Below are 20,121 nucleotides of genomic sequence, written 5' to 3'. Positions count from 1 at the left end.
TGTAACATCTTCACAAAAGTTGGCAAACCTATAACAATTTGTCCATAAGAAGGCATTTTGCTAGTATAAAGGTTATATGAAATACCAAGTTATCAATTACTTCAATATAAAGAATTGCAGTGGATTCGAGAGAGCTGCATAGTAGCTGTCTCAGTGTACTTGTGCATGCTGCTTTGCTTTATAAGCAAGGGACTTCCTTGAACGTATAGATGGAAAAGGAAGTGGAGTTTGGTATTTAATTTATTGGAGTGACATGGTAAATGTAACTCATTATATTTATGTATATCTAGTTTGCAATTGGATGAATGTTTGGTCGTATGAAATTAATGATCTATAGGTGGATCACATGTGCCACCTATAGTTTAAAAAATTTAGTTACGTTTTAGAACAAATGATTCCGGTTCAATTTCAAAGTTTTGTCGTGTAATTTACATCTCTACCATAATAGAACTGTTCTCCTTCATTTCTAAGTGACACTTGATGTATTTCATCTCTCAAATTTTGAAGATGGTAAACATGTTGGGCACTAACTAATTCTGCAGGGTTGTGTGGCCGCGTGATCTTTGCTATGTGCGCTACTGGAGACGAAACGATGATGGGAGCTATGGTGAGTCTTTAAGCTGTTTGCCCATTTCCTTTTCTTTTGTGGGCACATCCTACTAGTGTAACTGCTCTTGTTCTCATGTGCGTAGTTGTGCTATTTCGGTCTAGGGAGCATCCAAATTGCGGTGCACAACCAGGATTTGTCAGAGCCCATATTGAGAGTACCTTCTTTGTCTTCATAATCTAATGTTAAGGGCATTGAGCAAAATTATATTACCCTTGAATCCGTTTGTAATAGTTTGTCTATTTTGCTTAGCTTATCCTTTGTGTGCAGGTGGTGGATTCAAGATATCTCCTCTAAAATTACGAAATGGGAGAACTCGAACGCAAGTGCAACATCTAATGCAAATTGATTTAAAAGGATGGGGTGTTGGTTATTTTCCATCATTTCAGCAACATTGTTTGCTTCAGATGTTGAACAGTGTAGCTGGTGTTGCTCTTCTCCACTGTTAGATCAATTTGGTTTTTTTAAACTTATAATATAATTGATAAAGCAACAGTTTAGACCTTCAGCATTATTATTTTAGTTTCTTTTTCTTCATTCATGTTATCGTCTAGGTAACTCAACCACCTTCAATACTGTAATTGTCTTAAGGATGCTTATTTTTCTGCGCCTTAGTAGTGGATGTATTTATTCATGCATCTTAATGCTTCTTTTTTTTGGCCATTTGAAAGTTTTGTTTCATTTTCTGTAGGATTGCGCGAATGGTTTTCCCAAACAGATGATACACACATAGTCCCAAGGTTACCTGTTATGATGAGCATCGCTTCGGGCTCATTTTCTTCCAAGAAGGGAAGGAAAAGTCAGGACAACTCTAATCAATCAGTTTCTGCGGATCAATTGCATTCAGCCGGTGGACAATCTGTGTTATTGGATGAAGAATCAGATGAGGATGAAGATTACTTAAGCCCGGAGCCTGAAGAAGAGGTTCGTGGACATCATGTTTATAATTGTTTATATTTTTCACAAATCCTATGTGCAAAAGTGAAAATTTATACCCTGCCTTTGTTAGCTGGACTCTCAAAAGGCTGAGAATGCTATGAAGCAAGCAGGTTTGTGAGTCATCCCTTTTTGACTTTGCTGATAATCAGAAGCTGTATAGTGGGTGTCTAAATTCTGATTGTTTCAACGATGCGTTAAGATGAGGATCCATTGGAACTACTAGATTTGTCATCCTTTTCTGGTAATTTACGGCGTGTTGATCGTGATAATAGTCGGGATTGCTGGAGAATACCTGATGGAAACAACTTCAAAGTTCGTAGCAAGACTTTCTTTTATGACAAAACAAAGGTTTTTAGTTATTTTATTTCATACAAATTCTTTTTTTTGTTGCTTGATTGTAAGCGTGCCTTTATCAGCTTCTCTTGATCATGGAATTGGTTGTTTGTTTTGTAGATACCTGCAGGCAAGCCTCTCATGCAGCTAGTAGCAGTTGATTGGTTCAAGGATGTGAAAAGGCTTGATCATGTCGCGAGGAGACAAGGATGTGCGGTTCAAGTAAGCTGAATCCCAGTTTCATCCGTTTTTTATTATATAGTTTTTTCATATTTTTCAATATAAAATTTGATTGTGGGTAGATAATTCTCGAATGTTATTTATTTATATTTACACATGGTTGTAACGTTCGTCTTCTAACTTTAAATTGAAATTCTTTTGATTAGATTGTGTCCATATTATAAACTATGGTCTAAGATTTGTTTGTCAGACTGGATCTTGCATAGATTTGCTGTTTCGTAGATAAGAAGATGTGATTGCAGATTTATTTTTGTTCATCATTTCATTCTTACTGCCTACTTAAATTTAGATTAAGCAAGAATATTGTTGCTTCATGCTAGCCTAAAAATCATTTTTTTGAAGGAAATAAATTGTCACCTGTACAAAATTTTAAAATTATCAAGGTGGAAACAAACAGTGAAAATTAATTAATATCATTAACTAAAAATCATTCAAAAAGAATAAAAGAGCCACCAACGACAAAATTAATTAAGATAATTATGAATAAACTTACATTCATTCAGATTGACCGTTTCTATAAACATTCTCTCTTTTGTTATTCGTTTTCTAATCCAAGATTGAACTTGAAATTGTTCAAACGCAAACTACCAACTAGCTAGTGAATAATCATACTTCTGAATTATAATAACTAATAAGAAAATAAAATGTACTTTAGTAAAACAAAATAAATCAATATAAAAATAAATGACAATTTATTATTCAATTGCGACCATTTAAGAAAAGTTATGATATTCTATCATATGACGTATTTTCTTATCTTATCTATATCATTTTCATTTATCGTTTAAGAACCATCTAAAATGTATCAATGAAAGTATGTCAATATCAATATCTTTTTTCAATTTACGTACATGCCTACACTAGTGTCTCCAGCTTGGTGGCAATAAAGAGGCAAACTTCATCAATTATAATGCACATGTAAGCATACTGTATAGATTATTTCATTCGTAATCTATACATCATTTTATATCATTTTATTACAATTTGTATATAAAAATAAGAAAGTGTGTGAAGTTTGAGATTAATTTTTATATGATTAATTTGACTTGTTTAATAGTTTAATCATTACATGCTTGCAATATCAAGTTATCTAAATGAATGTCATTCCAGGGCAAATGATCTGGAAGAGAACCATAATTTAAAAGTAGAGTACTCACATTGGGCTCAGATGACTCATTTATCTTTACGTCCTATGACATATTCTTTAATAAAATACCTACAATCAAATATGTATTATTTTTTGTTAATTTTTTATTTAAATTATAATTTAATTTCACTATTTATTAACATTCTTGCTCTTAATTTATTTGACTAATTAAATAATCTATTGTTGCATATAATTGAAGTATTCTTAATTTACTTTTACAATAATTGAATCATTTTTTATTTTGATTACATTAATAATGAATACTGAAATTTAATTCTATTATCATATTTAGATTTTATCAATTATGTTTTTAATCAAACAACTTGAACATTAACTTCTAAGAAATCTGATCCTAGTCAACTTAATAATTATTTTTATTTATTCTATTAAAATATCATAATGCATTTATCACATTACATATTTTATAGTAATAAAAGTTATAGATAAAATAAACTTTTGAATAAAATTTTGTTTAAAACAATACTCTAAACATGTTACATCTTTTCATTCTCAACATCGTCCCTTGCTCATGGTTTGGTTCTTCCATCACACTGTGCTCTATTTTGCTCTCATACTTGGTACTCCCTAGACCACACTTTGATAGTTATCAGTCAAGACTTGCATGGCACTTCACCTACTTGATGGTGGGTTCTCTTGCTTGCTATCGCACAAGACACAGCTGCACGGCTGCACTGTTTGAGCACACACCTAGCAAACTTCCAGCAAGCGGCGCTCCCTCTTACTCTGCTTCCTTCATCTCCCGTGAGTGAGCACGACACAGGAGGCGTCGTCATCTCTAACACAGTAGCATCAACTTGCAGGGCGTCACTGTTCCAGCATTCGAAAACCCTAGCTCTACCTCCTCACTCTTTGCCTTGCTATGTCTCTTCTGGTTCAAAATGAAAATTTTGCTTTTAATAGCCAAACCGTTGAGACGATTGCTTCCTGTCAAACCGGCCTAATTGATATTCTTTATTTAATTTCTTATTTATTATTATTATTATTTCTATTATTATTTGTACACATAAAAATATATTAGCACGAATCTCAAAAGTAGATGGGTGGCTCAGGAAGAAGCGGACGATCGAGCGTAACCTTCGACAATTGTTTCCGGATGAATATTGACAAAGGAAGCACCTTGTCCAAGCAATCGACAGAAGAAACCGGGAGAAACTCCCACAGGGCGGTGATCAACATTTAGGACGATCGATAGGGAGCACTCTTTCAGACTATATATTGATCGAATCAAGGTTTGTCAAACGATCTACAATCGAAGCGACCCCCGGTCTTATTATATGTAAATAACTCTCCAATTACCAGAAATTCTCTGAAAAGTTAATAATAAGATGACAAATATTTACTTTTATAATATTGAAACTTAAGCCTATAAACAGTGGTTAATATCATGAATAAGACAACCTTTTTCTGTCTACCACTGCTTTCTCTCTCTCTCTTCTAATCACTCAACAGAACGTTCCATTTCTTGGGTGTGTTTTTGGGATACTTTTGGATTCAACATTCTTTAAGGTGCGGTGAGCATTGACACATGCCGTCAACATAAAAAAGAGTCCAACAACAACAATTGTGAGAGTCCAGTCAGAGGAACTAGGGACAAACGACATGTATCCAAGAGTTTATGGAAGAATTTGTTCAACAAGGCCTGTAAAATTTGAGGACTCAGATCACAAATCAAATGTTAGGAAAGTTTGTAAAAGTCCTGAAGGCGGGGATCCACCTGCAGGGGGTACATAAGAGTACAAACACCTACGAAGCGTGATCGAGGAGCTGATGAAGGAGGGGAAGTTGAAAAAATTTGTCGCCCCTAGAGCCGCAACCCAAAGGCAAGGCAAGTCCCCCGTGGAGGAGCGACCGACAGACCCATCCGCACCAACACCATTTCCATTGCGGGGTATATGCCTACAATATTTGGAATTAGCGAGCCACCCAGAAAGACAAGTCAGAAGAGACGGCAAACAAGGGAACTCTACATTGCAACCTTTGCCCAAGGGGTCATGTGCATCTATTTCACCTATGAGGATCTTCTCCAAAATGGAAATCCATATAACAATGCCATTGTAATAACAATGATAATTAATATTAACCAATCAAGGAGCGTTCTCAGTGACACAGGGAGTTCTATGAACGTACTATTCAAAGAGGTATTCAATTAGTTGAGCCTCACTGCGGATCGGATGTCCGCATTGGCCAGTCCGCTGTATTGATCTCGGGCGAAAGTGCTGGGAGTGGTTAAGATCCCAGTTGTATTGATCTCGGGCGAAAGTGCTGGGAGTGGTTAGGATCCCAGTAAGTTGGGGAGAAAATGAGAAATAATTTATGCTCACGGAAGATTTTCTTGTGGTGGATTCACCTCTAACTTATAACACTATATTCAACCGACCGCTGTTGAACAATTTTAGAGCAGTAGTCTCTACTTATCATGTTGTTGTCAAGTTTCCTGTAGATGGAGAAATTATCACAGTTAGGGGTGACCTGGAGCATTCCCGGGTTTGCTACTTGTGAGCTATAAGCAACGTAGAACATGATTCTCTGAACATCCAAAACGCGAGGGAATGTGGTATTGAGACGAACAAGAACACCCGCGGGGTTCCAACAGTCGAAGGAGAACTAGGTAGATGTTTTATGATAAATGAAGCTTTTGATGCAGGTCACAGGGAGTTGCTAGTCCAAATTCTGAGAAAATCAAGATATTTTCGCGTGGATGATTGCTGAGATGTCGGGCGTGTTGATTGATGCCGAGTGTCATATGTTGAACTTTGATGCAGTAGCTCGACTCTTGAAGCGGAAGATTAAGAGTTCGGTCATGACGTTGGGGGGACCCATCTAATAGGAAGTACTAAAGCTGGAGGAGGCAGGGTGCATTCGGGAAGTACAATACCCCACCTGGGTCTTCAATGTGGTGATGGTTCAGAAGGCCAACAGAAAATGGAGGATGTGCGTGAACTTCACCAACTTGAACTCTGCTTGTCCAAAGGACTCTTATCATTGACCGAGGATCGATGCTCTAGTGGATTCGGCGGTCGACCGCTCAGTTATGAGTTTCCTCGAAGCATTTTCTAGGCACCATCAGATCAAGATGCTCCCAGCTGAAGCGGAAGAAAACCTCTTTTATTACTTGGTGAGGGAGTTTTTTTTGCTATAATGTAATGCTCTTAGGGATTAAAAATGCTGGGGCGGCTAACAAACGCCTCATGAATGTAATTTTTGCTAATAAAAAAAGGAAGGAACATTGAGTTGTATGTCGATGATGCACTGGTTAAAAGTAGGTCGGCCGAACAACAAATTGAGGATTTAAAAGAAACATTTCTAACACGTAAAATGTTTAACATGGAACTAAATCTACTGAAGTGCACCTTTGGGGCCACGACAGACAAATTCCTGGGGTAAACTCTCGAAGGCATAAAGGCCAATCTAGAAAATATCCAAGCACTTCTCGATATGCCCTCTCCTAAAAACACTAAGTAAATCCAGAAGCTAATCAGTTGGATCGCAGGTTTGAGCATGTTTATCTCTAAGTTAGGTGATAAGTGCACCCCATTCTTTAATGTACTCAGGAGAGCTAAATGCTTCGAATAGACACCAGTATGCAAAGAGGCCTTCAGGAACCTCAAGTAGTTCCTCATCTCTCCTCCCCTCCTTCAGTGCTCGAAATTGAAGGAAAGGCTTTATCTTTACCTCGGGGTCGGCTCCGAAGCCATCAGTTCGGTTTTGGTTAGAGAAGAATGTGGAAAACAACATCCAATGTACTACACCATTCAGGTTCTCAAAGGCATTGAACTTCGATATCCAATAATGGAGAAATTGACCTTCGCCTTGGTCATTTCAAAATGGAGACTCCGACCATATTTTCTAGTACATCTCATACATGTTATCACAGATCACCCACTATAATCTATTTTTACTGGACTGAAGTATTTCGGTCGACTACTTAAGTGGATTTTAGAACTCAGCGAGTTTAATGTCTCCTATATCTTTGAACGACAATAAAACACAAGCTATTGCAGATTTCTCCAAACTAAGAAGGGCACACAAGGATATGACGATCGACAGGTTGACCTAGATCCTGTTTACCGATGGGGTATCCGACCAATCAAGTGTTAGAGTTGGAGTTTTCTTGTACAACCCTCTAGAAAAAACATCTACCACTCAATCAAGTTAAATTTTCCATTGACTAACAGCTAAGTGAAATTTGAGGCTTTGATTGCAGGACTTCGCCAAGCCTCAGAGATGGGAGCCTTTCACATAATGGTAAAGGCCGATTCACAACTCATGGTGAACCAGATCAACGGGGAATTTGAAATCAGAGACAAGACTATACGAAGTATTTATGCAAAGTGAAGACAGGAGATCCATCACTTTGCCAACTTCAAAATCAAATATGCCCAAAGGAAGGAAAATCAGGTCGCCGACCTTCTATCTCGAAGCTCCATCTAAGAGAACGACTACCTAAAAGACTCGATCGACCTAGCAATGGAGATACATCAGGAGGGTAAGAAAGCTGGATGAGCTCATACATCCGATGCCTAAATACGAGGGAGATTGGAAAAGAAGTCACTGATCGCAGGAGATTCAAATATAAGGTTGTCTAATACTTACTAATCAAAGAAAAACTCTTCAGGAAGTTGGCCACGTCTTTGAACCTAAAGTGCATTGAGGAAGACAAGGTTGAAGACATGCTCCGAGAAGTTCATCACGGGGAGTGTGAGTGCCATTCTGGGGGAAAGACACTAGCTCATCGAATTCAACGACAATGTTACTTCTAGCCGAGCTTGTTCAAAGACGCCAAAGAATATTTTTGAAGATGCACACAATATCAAAAGTACAGACCAGTGCGCCATCAACCGTCCCAAAAAATTCACCCGATCATCGGTCCTTGGTCGTTCGCCATGTGGGGCCTCGACATGCTGGGACCTTTCCAATCGTCAAAAGGACATCGAAAGTTTCTACTGGTGGTCGTTGACTATTTCTCTAAATGGGTAGAAGCAAAGCTCCTGACACACATAACGACGGAAGTAGTCTGGAACTTCGTCTAGACTAACCTGATTTACCGATACAGATTACTGCTCGTTATAGTTGCAGATATGAGACCTAATTCGTCGACAAAGGAGTTCAAGACTTTTGTAAGAGTCAAGGGATCAACCTCATGTTTGCTTCTATACATCATCCTCAAACTAACAAACATGCCAAGGCCGCAAACAAATCATCCTAAATTTGCTAAAGAATAAGGTAGAAAGAGCAAAAGGCAAATGGACAGACCTGATCCCTTCGGTACTCTAGGTGATCCGAACAACGCCATCCACGTCCACCGAATATATCCTCTGTATGTTGTCCCACGGAATGGAAGCCATGTTACCGGTCAAATACAAAAACCACAGACAGAGGGTACTCTCTGCTTCAGCTTTTCTACGAGGAAAATCTAAGAGAGTGGCTTGAGGCGAACAACGAAGGAGTCAGACTCGCCCTAGATCTGGTCGAGGAGAATCGAGCCAATGCAACCCTCTGACAACAAGAGGTGAAGCGGAGGACAACCAAATATTTTAACAAACACGTACAAAAAAGAGAAGTTTGTTCTAGGGGACCTGGTGCTGAAGAAGGCCGACTCCGCGGCCAACGAGCAAGCTATCGGGAAGCTGGATCAAACCTGGAATGACCCCTACATCATCCACCTGAGAGCTAGACCTAGAGCATACAAACTGAAGATATTTGCAGGGAACGATGTCTCTTGAACCTGGAGTGGTGACGATCTAAAGAAATTCTTCCCTTAGAGGTATCTCTACTTGTAGAAGGAACACTGTCATAATTGTTTTGTATAATTATTCTTATCTTTTAAAAGCTCATTATAGTAAAGTGGCTTTTTTACATTCATATCATATAAAAGTTTGAGATTTTACATATTCAATATCACTAATAGTACTTTCTTTGATTATTTTTACGCTCAGGGAACTGGCGATCTTACACCTAGTGAACTAACGCTATTACGTTTGGGGAACTGATGAAATTACGCTCGGGGAATTGACACAGTTACGCTCGGAAAATAGGCTTCGCGGTTGGCTAAAAACTTATCAATCCATGCAAAGATTGTCGAGTGGCCTATAGGACATATCGACACTCGACAGCAACAAGCTCCGCGAGGGGTGTGTCAACGATCATCTTGCGCCCTACTTTAGGCGGCAGTATCCGACAGTGATAAGTTTCGTAAGAGGACTCTAACCATTGTCTGTGGCCTATGAGACGTATCAACATCCGAAAGCGACAAACTCCGCGAGAGGTGCGTCGACGATCGACTTGCACCCTACTATAAGCGTTAGCACTCGACAACAATAAGATCCACTGGGGTGCCTAACCATCGTCTGTGGCCAATGAGACGCATCGACACCCGACAACGATAAGTTCTGCGAGGGATTCATTAACGATCGTCCTGCGCCCTAATTTTAGCGTTAGCTCCCGACAGTGACAAGTTTTGCGATGGGTGTCTATCCATCGCTTGTGGACTATGAGACTCGTCGACACTTGACAACGACAAGCTCGGTGAGGATTGCTTGAGCGATCGTCCTGCGCCCTACTTTAAACGTTAGCACCCGACAGTGACAAGCTCTGCTAGGGTGGTCCAACCATCACCTGTGACTTATGGGATGTATCAACACCCGACAACGATGAGCTCCTCGAGGGTGTGTCAAAGATCGTCCTGTGCCCTACTTTACATGTTAGCATCCAACATCGACAAACACTGCTAGGGGTGCGCAAACGATAGTCATGCACCTTAACTATGACATTAACACCCACCAATAACAAGCTCTTCGAAGAGTCTACAACGAACATATATGCGAAATGCTTGCCCACTCACCAGCAACTAATAATAATTGAAATTACTCATGCATTCCAACAATCATCAGGTAAGGGAAGTAAGGGAGAAAAAGGTCAGGATAATGAAACCTCCGACCTAAAAAATTTCAATGTATTACGACCATTTATTTGCAAATTACAATTAACACTCCTTTATAACGAAACAAAAAAGAAACAAAAATGAACAAAATCATACGAAACGAGACCGCTCTAACCCTGAGCATTTGAAGACTCCTTAGAATCTTCCTACCTGGTCCCTTCGGCGCCAGCAAACTCCCGATACGCAGACTCTTCCCCGCTCTCTTAATCCGAGAGAAGCTTCCCAAATTCCTACATTTTTTTTCATTTAGAATCCCCCAGCTTATGCTTTACGAACTCTTGATTGCGAGAGAAGTACCAACTGTAACCTTACGAGAAAGACTCTCAACATATGCCTCCATGGTGACCATCAAAGACATTTTTCTTTCAACTCCTTATTTTCCTTTAGAAGGGCATCAATTTTTCGCTCCTCAAGGGAAAACTTCAATCTCCCTTCCGCCATAGAATGTTTTCGCTTCAACTTCCGAGCCTCGTGACATATCGTCCAACGTCCTCCTCTGCTTTTTCTAAGAGAAGTTTTCGGAAATGCGAAGCCTGCTAGGCAAGGGTATGATAATGGTCGACCGCTTGGAACATATCCCTTTTATCCATTGACCTTAAGTTCCTCTCGAAGACACGAGACTATAACATGTCGATTAAAATCGAGGGGTAGTCTCCATTCAAAGGATTGGCAAGGAATCACTCGATCTCCCTGTCAATAAGAGCGTAGTGACTGCTCGTCCAAACACCAGCTCCTTGATCGTATGAGAATGACCATTTGGGCTGAACCACCCCCTCGTGCATGATAGGAGGGGGCAAGTCGACATCAGGAGTGTCTCGTAGGATGATCCTCAGGATGACCTCTAGCCTATACTACAACCCTCTCTTGGGCTTGGATGACCTCTAGCCTATACTACAACCCTCTCTTGGGGAGAGCCCACAAGAAAATCGGAAGAACCAGGTCAGCTCTTGCGATCACCGACCCCTGGCTTAAGCACAGTTTTCTTTACTCACCCCTTCCACGGATACCTCACCTGCTGGTTTACGCTTCATGTCTAACTTATGAGTTTGCACCCGCATATCGCTCATAGCTTTGAGGAGGATAGTCTTATTGAAAGGCGGCGCTCTTCGCCAGACTTCGCGAAAAACACGTAAAGAGAACACGAGACAAAAGAGCCAGAAGAGACGGAGATGGTGAAAATATCCCTTGCGCCAAAGTTTATCATAAAAGCCCGTGCACGGAAATCCAGAGAAGTTCATTATTGTGCAATAATTTCATTTAATTATTTCATACGTGTTAAAAAATTCTCTTATCATCGTGTATTGTACAGCCTTCGAGAAGCAAGAAAATCGGAGAACTAAATATGTATACATAAAAATATGTGAGCGCAAATCTCAAAGCAAAGAGCGGCTCAGAAAGCAAATGCGGATGATTGAGCATAACCTTCGATAATCGTTGTTGGATAAATATTAGCGAAGGAATCAACTTGTTCGAACGATCGTGAGAAGGCGTTAGGAGAAACTTCGGCAGGGCGGTGATCAACCTTCAGAACGATCGATAGGGAGCACTCTTTTGGACTATATATCGATCAAATCAAGGTTTTTTGGCGATCGACAACCCTCATCGATCAAATCGGCTCCCGGTCTTATTATATTTAAATAACTCAATAATTATCAAAAAGCCCTCTGATAAGTTAATAATAAGGGGGCTAATATGTACTTTTGTAATATTGAGACCTAGACCAATAAATAGGAATCCATATCATGAATAAGACACTCTCCTTCTTCTGTCTAATACTACTATCTCTCTTTCTCTCTTCCTAATCACTTCCTAGTGGAACGTTTAATTCTTTGGCTGTGTTTCCCAGACACTTTTAGATTCAACACTATTATTATTTTTTTAGATGCAGTTATTTACATGGAGGATGGGGAGAACTAGTAAAGACATATTGGATTTCTTGTAGTTAGATGATTAGTTTCAGCATGCATCTTTAAAGAAACAAGTTCTGAAATCTTCGCAACCCTGTAAGTTCGCATGAAATCAGGCTTGTGTAAATTCAAACCTTTGAATAGTCTGCTGAGACAGAATTCTTTTTAATGATATTTCTTTGAAATCTATTTAATTTTCATTGTGTAAGTTTGGTGTGCATATCAATGCCTCATCTATATGTGGTCTTTTGCCTATCTAGAATTCAGCTGTTTTTGTTTTGGGAAATCTACATATGTAGCACACAATTTATATTTATTTGCATATCTCATACCAAGACTTCATAGCACTTCGGTGCTTTAAACCTATGCACGAAAAGGTATATTTCACTTTTAAAAAGCGGTAATAGTGCTATTTTTTTGTGTGATATTGAAGAATTCAGTGCTCAGTGTGTGTTTAGGTGTGAGGTATGTAAATACGTAAGAATTGTGTGCTATGTATGTAAATGCACCTTTGCTTTTTTATTTTCCCTTTTCTTTTGATTTCTATGGATGGAGAAATGCTTCCGCTTGTAGTGCAACTATTTATGGGAATGTTACCTTTACATGTAAACTTTGTGAAAACTTCTCTCCTTTGATTTGCTGATGCAGGTTGCCTCTGAGAAAGGGCTGTTCACTTTGGTCATAAATGTTCAAGTAAGTATCTTCCTACATTATTTATTATCCATTCCTGCATGGGAATAAAATGGCATTGTTTGGTCACTTCTGTATTTTTCGCTTCCTGCTTGAAAATAGAATGCCATAGTAGAGGGGTTTTTAAACTGATTGCATAGAAGTATTAATTCAACATGCAATTGGCTTTTAAATGCATTTCCAGTAATGTGTCATTCATTTTCCAAATTAATACCAACTTAACTCTCTCGGTTAATTCTGCAACAATTATCTGTTGTGCTAGTTTTGGTGCGTTATATTGATAGTGAGATGGTTGGTAAAGGTGATTGATCTGAACTGCTATGCATAGTTTGATCTCTGGCTTCTAACTGGATTAGTTGACTTTTTAAAAGCTTATGCCTAACTAAAAAAGAACAACTGCATCTAAACTTTTAACAAAATTCTAATATTATTAGATTATAAATTTAACAATAATTCTTGGTAATGTTAAGTTTTTAAAATGTTCCTATCTGATTGATAAAGACCTATGGTAAGTGCAGTTTTGAAGCTGGGATGATTGAAACCCGCAGGAATTCCGAAGCAGGTCAAAGGGTTCCTGCTCAACATGATTACAATTAGTGATTATGATTTTTTTTCTGCAAATACACAATTAGTGATATGATTTTTCTCTGCAAAAAGTATTGCAGAATTCCTTCATTCATGCTTTAACCCAGATGCACCATCTTCCGTTGCTTTCTCTTACTTTACTGATTGGTGGCCCAGTATTGCCACATAGGACAAAAGTCAAAGGTTTTATTACTGTACGATCAACAACAAAAGAAAATGAGAGGTCAAACAGCATTTTTTATCCAAGTCAACCTATATCCAATTATGATAATAATAATAATAACAAGAATAACAATAATATTGATGATGGTACTAATCGATTTGTATTTTTTTATTTTTTATTTTTTTCCAATTATTTTTTCTTAATAATGCAAGGTTCATTTCTGGACGTGAGGATTTTACTCATAAAATCAAGATACAATGGATGTTTAGTCTATATCTTCAAGACACTATTTTTAACCAAATTTTTTACTTATTTATTACAGAAAAGTTTGAGCTTTGCATAGTTTTGCCCACCTAATGATTGAACTAGTGGTTTGGACCTCAATCTGACTTTATCGGGTCTGTTGGAGTTGATATAATTGATGCATGCGTGAGATTTCCAGCTCAGGTCAGCTATGGGGATCCTTGCCCAAATTTGGCTAAAAATGCGGTCAGGCCAACATAAAAATTTTTATTATTAGAAACATGGCCCAAGCCCATTGCATGGCTGCATCAAGCCTAACAAGTACTTGTCACTTTGTTTTTCTATGACAAACGCAGAAGGGGTGGATGATGCTTTTATTGTTTATATGCCCCTAGAGTACTAAATTAGGTGCATGAATTTCAAAATTGTGTTATTATTTTATGCTTTTAGCTCTTGTTCTATTTTGTGCTTTAAATTTTCAAATCCACCATTCTTTCTACCTTTCTCACGAATGCTTTCACATACTAAATTTGGTGAAACTTCTGATGGATAAAAATATTTCATAATTTGGTGATAGCTTTATTTTAAAATGAGCATTTCTCTATGGTACTTGATATTTTATCCTTCACGGCTTGTTGGAATACATGCTTAGAATTGTTTATTGAGTCTAGGTTTAATCGAGTCGAGTTTGTTCCTTAATCTTAGAAGTTAGTTGTTATTTTTCTTGATTTTGTTTCTTGTTATTTTCTTGGCTGATTTTTAGGTTTTTTTCTTGAAAATTTGTTATTAGCTCCAAGTTTAAATATTGTAAGGCTACACAAAGGTGTGTGGTTCTATTTTCCCTTCAATCTACAACAATCTCTTAAGTTTTCTCCTCTTTCTCATTTCAAGAAACCAACAATTTGGTATCAAAGCTCTCTTCTTAAGGGACCTGTGTGCGAGTTTGAGAGGCAATGGAGATCGAAGCTAGTTTTTCCTCAGTTGTTCCACCAGTGTTTGACGGAGACAACTACCGGATCTGGGCAGTTCACATGGAGACTTACCTGGTAGCTTTGGATCTCTGGGAAGTAATGGAAGAAGACTATGACATTCCTCTTCTCCCTGAAAATCCCATCGTAGCACAAATTAAAGCACAAAAGGAGAAGAAGACGAAGAAGTCCAAGGCAAAAGCTTGCCTATTTGCTGTAGTTTCCCCCACAATCTTCACTCATATCATGTCGTTGAAAATGACAAAGGGGATTTGGGATTATCTCAAATCCGAGTATGAAGGAGATGAAAGAATTCGAGGGATGCAGGTGCTAAACTTGGTTCGTGACTTTGAATTGCAAAATATGAAGGAGACAGAAACCATAAATGAGTACTCTAACAGACTACTCAACATAGCAAATCGTGTCAAATTATTGGGTTCTTCTCTGGAAGATTCAAGGATTGTTCAGAAAATTCTTGTAACAGTGCCTGAAAGATTTGAGGCTACCATCACCGCCTTAGAAAACACGAAGGATCTGTCAAAGATTGCTTTGACAGAACTCTTAAGTGCTTTACAAGTACAAGAGCAGAGGTGTGTAATGAGGGAAGAAGGAGCCGTCGAAGGAGCTCTACCAGTCAAGCATCAAGATGATGAAAAGAATAGGTGGCTCAAGAACAAAAAGTTGCAAGCAACAAGTGGACAAAGCTATGCACCTGAGAACAAAAGTAAAACTAAAAATAAAAGATTATAAATAAAAAAAAGATTACCCTCCATGTCAACATTGTGGCAAGAAAGGTCATCCTCCTTTCAAATGCTGGAGAGGACCAGAAGCAAAGTGCAACAAGTGCAATCAAATGGAACATGAAGCTGTCATTTGCAAGAATAAAGATCAACAACAAGGAGATGAGTCACAAGTGGCAGATCAAAGAAGAAGATGACCATCTTTTCGTAGCAACTTGTTTCACAAGTTCTAAAACTAGTGAAAATTGGCTCATTGATAGTGACTGCACTAATCATATGGCATATGACAAGGAGTTGTTCAAGGAATTGAAGAGCACCGAGTCCAAGAAGGTCGGAATTGGGAATGGTGAATATATTGCAGTCAAAGGAAAGGGCGCCGTAGTCATTGCAAGCTGTTCAGGAATCAAGTTGATCACCGATGTTCTCTATGTACCAGATATTGATCAAAACTTGCTCAGTGTTGGTCAATTAATAGAAAAGTGATTCAAAGTGATGTTAATGCAGAAGACCTGTGTGATAGTGGATGCTACAGGCCAAAAGATGTTTGAAGTTAAGATGATAGAGAGGAGTTTTTCACTCAATCCAATGCATGAGGAACAAATTGAAAGCACTATGAAGATTCAATCATCAATTGAGATGGCTGGGCATGTGAAAGTTGATGCAGGGCTGAGGGAATTAGAACTGGAGTCAACCTTACAGAAAACAACTGCAAAACTTTTAGATTTAAAAGCTCGCATCTTGAGTATGGAAACAGAACTCTCAGCCATGTCACGAATGAATGACGAATTGAAATATGAAATGGATAAGGCAATGGCGAGCCAATTTAATTCGGAGATGAGGCTGATAAAGACTACTACAGAAGTCACAGAACTGAAAGCAAACCTCTTGGATAAGGAGACACAGTTGCAAAGCATTATGGATGAACAACTAAAATCCGAGGTCAAGAGAGAGAGAGAGCATCAGGAGAATTATGTTGCAACTATATTGGATGCTGAGAGAGCAAAAGCTGCAGAACAAGAAGCACTAATGAGACTAGGTGTTGTCAATGGGGAGGTTGAAAAGAATAACAAGAAGGCAACAAAGGTTTTGGAGCAGCTTGAGGCAACTCAGGCAGTGCAATTAGAGATGGAGGCTGAGCTGAGGAGGCTTAGGATGCAGTTAGACCAATGTAGAAAGGTAGCTAAAGCAGCAGCAACAGTTCTCACACCAGGGAACAATGGCAGAATAGTTGAGAGTACAGGCTCTCTTAAATCAAACTATAATTCACTGCTCCCCGGGAAGCTGCTAAGCTCCCCTTTCTCCGACAACTTGGATGATGATTCTCCCAAGAGGAAGAATGACAATATGCAGAGGAAAATTCTAATGGATCTCAATCTAGAGCAGAAATAAAGCACTGAGGATTTTGTTGACAACCAAGCTGCCATTTCCATTTCCCATAATCCTGTTTTTCATGGGAGAACTAAGCATTTCAATATCAAGTTATTTTTTCTAAGAGAAGTACAGAAAGAAGAATTTGTGACTCTGGTTTACTGCAAATCTGAAGATCAGTTGACAGATTTGTTTACAAAGTCACTTCCAATCAGCAAGTTTGAGTTTCTAAGGCAAAAATTTGGTGTTCGCAGGTCCTAAAGCAAGGAGGAGTGTTGGAATAGATGCTTAGGACTGCTTATTAAGTCTAGGTTTAATTGAGTCAAGTTTGTGCCTTAATCTTAGGAGTTAGTTCCTATTTTTCTTGATTTTATTTTTTGTTATTTTCTTGGCTGATTTTTAGGTCTTTTTCTTGGAAGTTTGTTATTAGCTCCAAGTTTAAATATTGTAAGGCTACACAAAAGGTGTGTGGTTCTATTTTCCCTTCAATCTACAACAATTCTCTTAAGTTTTCTCCTCTTTCTCATTTCAAGAAACCAACTTTTATTTTCCTTTTCAATGTTTGCGTTTACTGATTTTCCTTTTCAATGTTTATATTGTTATTTAACGAAATTTGATGAACTTCTGTGGATGAATGATATGCTGTTTGAATTGTAACGTGCTTGAAAATATAGAACTAGCTGTAATGAGAATTAGTAGATTATGTTGTACCACACTAACATCTTTTTGTGGCATTTATGATCAATTGGCTTGGTTTGAATTTGCGACTAAAGTTGTGAATTTCTTATGCCTCCTAAAATTTGAGACCAAAGTACTTGCAGTGATGCTAGAATTGTTTTGCTCTCTCCTTATAGCTGTTATTTTTTAAGGAAGATTTAAATAAATACCACTTAATTCTATTGTATTTACACATCTAACACCCGGACTTTAATTTTTACATATTTGTCATCTTACATATGCATGAAAAGATGCATTTCACTTTTTAAAAGTTAAGCTGTTATATTTTTGATGTGATATTGAAGGATTTGGGTGGTCTAAATGTAAAAAGTAAAGTAGAGGTGTTTGATATGTAAATACATAGCCCTTGGGTGGTCTTTATATAAGTATCCCATTTTTTAAGTAGTTGTTGTGTTCACCACGACAGAATAACCTCTTATTTTTCAGGTACCAGGCTCAAGTCATTACAGTATGGTCTTTTACTTTGTGTCAAAACCACTAGTTGCTGGGTCATTGCTGCAGCATTTTGTTGATGGTGATGATGAATTCCGAAACAGTAGATTCAAGCTAATTCCCTCTGTTCCTAAGGTTATCTATGACATATTTGTTCTATCAAAGTTGTGTTCCAAATCTCTTAGGTACTCTGAGGAATCTTCTTCTGACTTCGAAATTTTTTTTTCCAGGGTTCTTGGATAGTTCGCCAGAGTGTTGGAAGCACCCCATGCATATTAGGAAAAGCCGTTGATTGTACCTATATTCGTGGACCGAAGTACTTGGAAGTAAGAAAAAGAAATAATAATAGGCATTTACATACATACCACATAATTCTTATGTATTTGCGTATGTAACACCTAATAATTTATATTTACATGGATACAACTAAAATTTTTAAGATCACATAAAAAATTCCACCATAACTATTTTTTTTTAGAGTGAAAGAAATCTTTTCATGTATTGGTTTATGACACTAAGATGTTATAAGTGTAAGTATCAAATTCGGGTATTAGAAATGTAAATACATATGAATTGTTCGGTATGTTTGTGAATTTCCAAATAATTTATGCTACACGATCTTATTTTTAGTATTTCCCTTGATAACTGAAATGCCATCCTCGAATGAGTTGGATGTTGAGATTCCTAAGGGGGTTGACTCTTGCAGATTGATATTGATATCGGTTCTTCTACTGTAGCCAATGGAGTTCTGGGGCTCGTCTTTGGTGTTATTACTACGTTGGTAGTTGACATGGCCTTTCTTATACAGGTACCTGCATTTGCCATTTTGTCCCAGTTAAAATTATCGTTTAGTTCACCTTGATGCACAATTCGCCTTTAGGCTTTCAATATATATATATATATATATTTGAAATAATCACATTATCATTAGACATCCCAACTATTTGTGGTGGTGAGGTAATATCATTGTACGTGCAAGGATTTATTTATGCTGGAAAACAATGAAAATATAGTGAATGAATTAAATACATAGACTTTTTCACATCAAAATTTCATGCATTAGCTATAATTTAGGCATGGTTGTCATCATTAAAACATTTTCTGCAAAAGAAATTAATAATTATGGATCACGAAATTTCTTTTTTTTTGTGGTAATATTTGGTTATGAATGATATTGTTGCATCATGGGTTCAGCAATGGTTATGACTGCACATAAGATAATGAAGGGACTTAATATCCATCGACAAGGCATATTTTCTACGCATTCATCATCAAGGACATGCATTCCTATTCACAGCTTGTTATTGATCGCTCGACATTAAGAATTAACCGAAAATAATAAAATGGTGTGTGGTAAGCTTTAAAATCTTTAATTTTAAATTGTTAAAATAAATCCGCATTAGTTTTAGGACGTTTTTGCGTAACATACATAATTTTAGGCATCTTGATTGTTATGATTAAGTTATAAGACTTACAATTCTTAATAAACAACATTTCTCATCCTTCATTCATTGTGACTAATCTTCATGGTTTTAAACGCGTTTTTGTGGTTTAAATGACTACATTTCTAGACAGGATTATAAGTCCATTATGTATGTTTATTTTTGTGTTTCTTTCTTTAGACTAAGTTTTTGATATTTCACTTTTTTCGGTGAATATCACATTTAGTCTTAGGATTCTGAGGTCGTTCGTCTAGCACGACATAAACTCTCACATTCTTTGTATTTCTCACAATTTTATATTGTAGGATATAAGTCCTAAATTTCTACATAAAATTTCAGGATTGAAACGCAATAACTTCTCTTTAAAAAATGTATAAGTCAAATCATAAGATAGTTGGGATGTTACTAAGGTTTTCTCAGTATCTTTAATATATCCTACTTTTTGTTCATTTGAGCTCTAAAAATAACTGTTCCAAATTGAGTCTTTCCCAATTCATTTTTCTATAATCAATTATGGAAACTTGAATTTGAATTATTGAAGACATAACCCTAATCTTAATCGAGAGTTTCCTTAAGTGATCTCAGTTTTTAAGATGTAATTAACTTTAGGGGTTTGTG

At 37.5% G+C, this 20,121-nt stretch overlaps 1 protein-coding gene across 1 annotated transcript in view; it reads left to right on the top strand.

The window, feature by feature from the left end:
• The first annotated feature begins 507 nt into the window (after positions 1-507).
• LOC110020297 (protein ENHANCED DISEASE RESISTANCE 2-like) overlaps positions 508-20,121 on the top strand; it is a 32,799-nt gene continuing 13,185 nt past the window's right edge. Inside the window, exons 1-11 of the mRNA XM_020718351.1 lie at positions 508-607; positions 693-764; positions 878-1,033; positions 1,299-1,531; positions 1,617-1,656; positions 1,746-1,894; positions 2,000-2,101; positions 12,783-12,827; positions 18,056-18,196; positions 18,292-18,387; positions 18,768-18,869. Coding sequence (XP_020574010.1) covers positions 946-1,033; positions 1,299-1,531; positions 1,617-1,656; positions 1,746-1,894; positions 2,000-2,101; positions 12,783-12,827; positions 18,056-18,196; positions 18,292-18,387; positions 18,768-18,869 — 996 coding nt within the window. The 5' untranslated portion in view covers positions 508-607; positions 693-764; positions 878-945. The remainder of the gene's footprint in view (positions 608-692; positions 765-877; positions 1,034-1,298; positions 1,532-1,616; positions 1,657-1,745; positions 1,895-1,999; positions 2,102-12,782; positions 12,828-18,055; positions 18,197-18,291; positions 18,388-18,767; positions 18,870-20,121) is intronic.

Source organism: Phalaenopsis equestris, unplaced genomic scaffold, assembly GCF_001263595.1.
Source record: "Phalaenopsis equestris unplaced genomic scaffold, ASM126359v1 Scaffold000094, whole genome shotgun sequence".
Lineage (NCBI taxonomy): Eukaryota > Viridiplantae > Streptophyta > Magnoliopsida > Asparagales > Orchidaceae > Phalaenopsis > Phalaenopsis equestris.
This window is presented reverse-complemented; position numbering and strand designations above follow the sequence as displayed.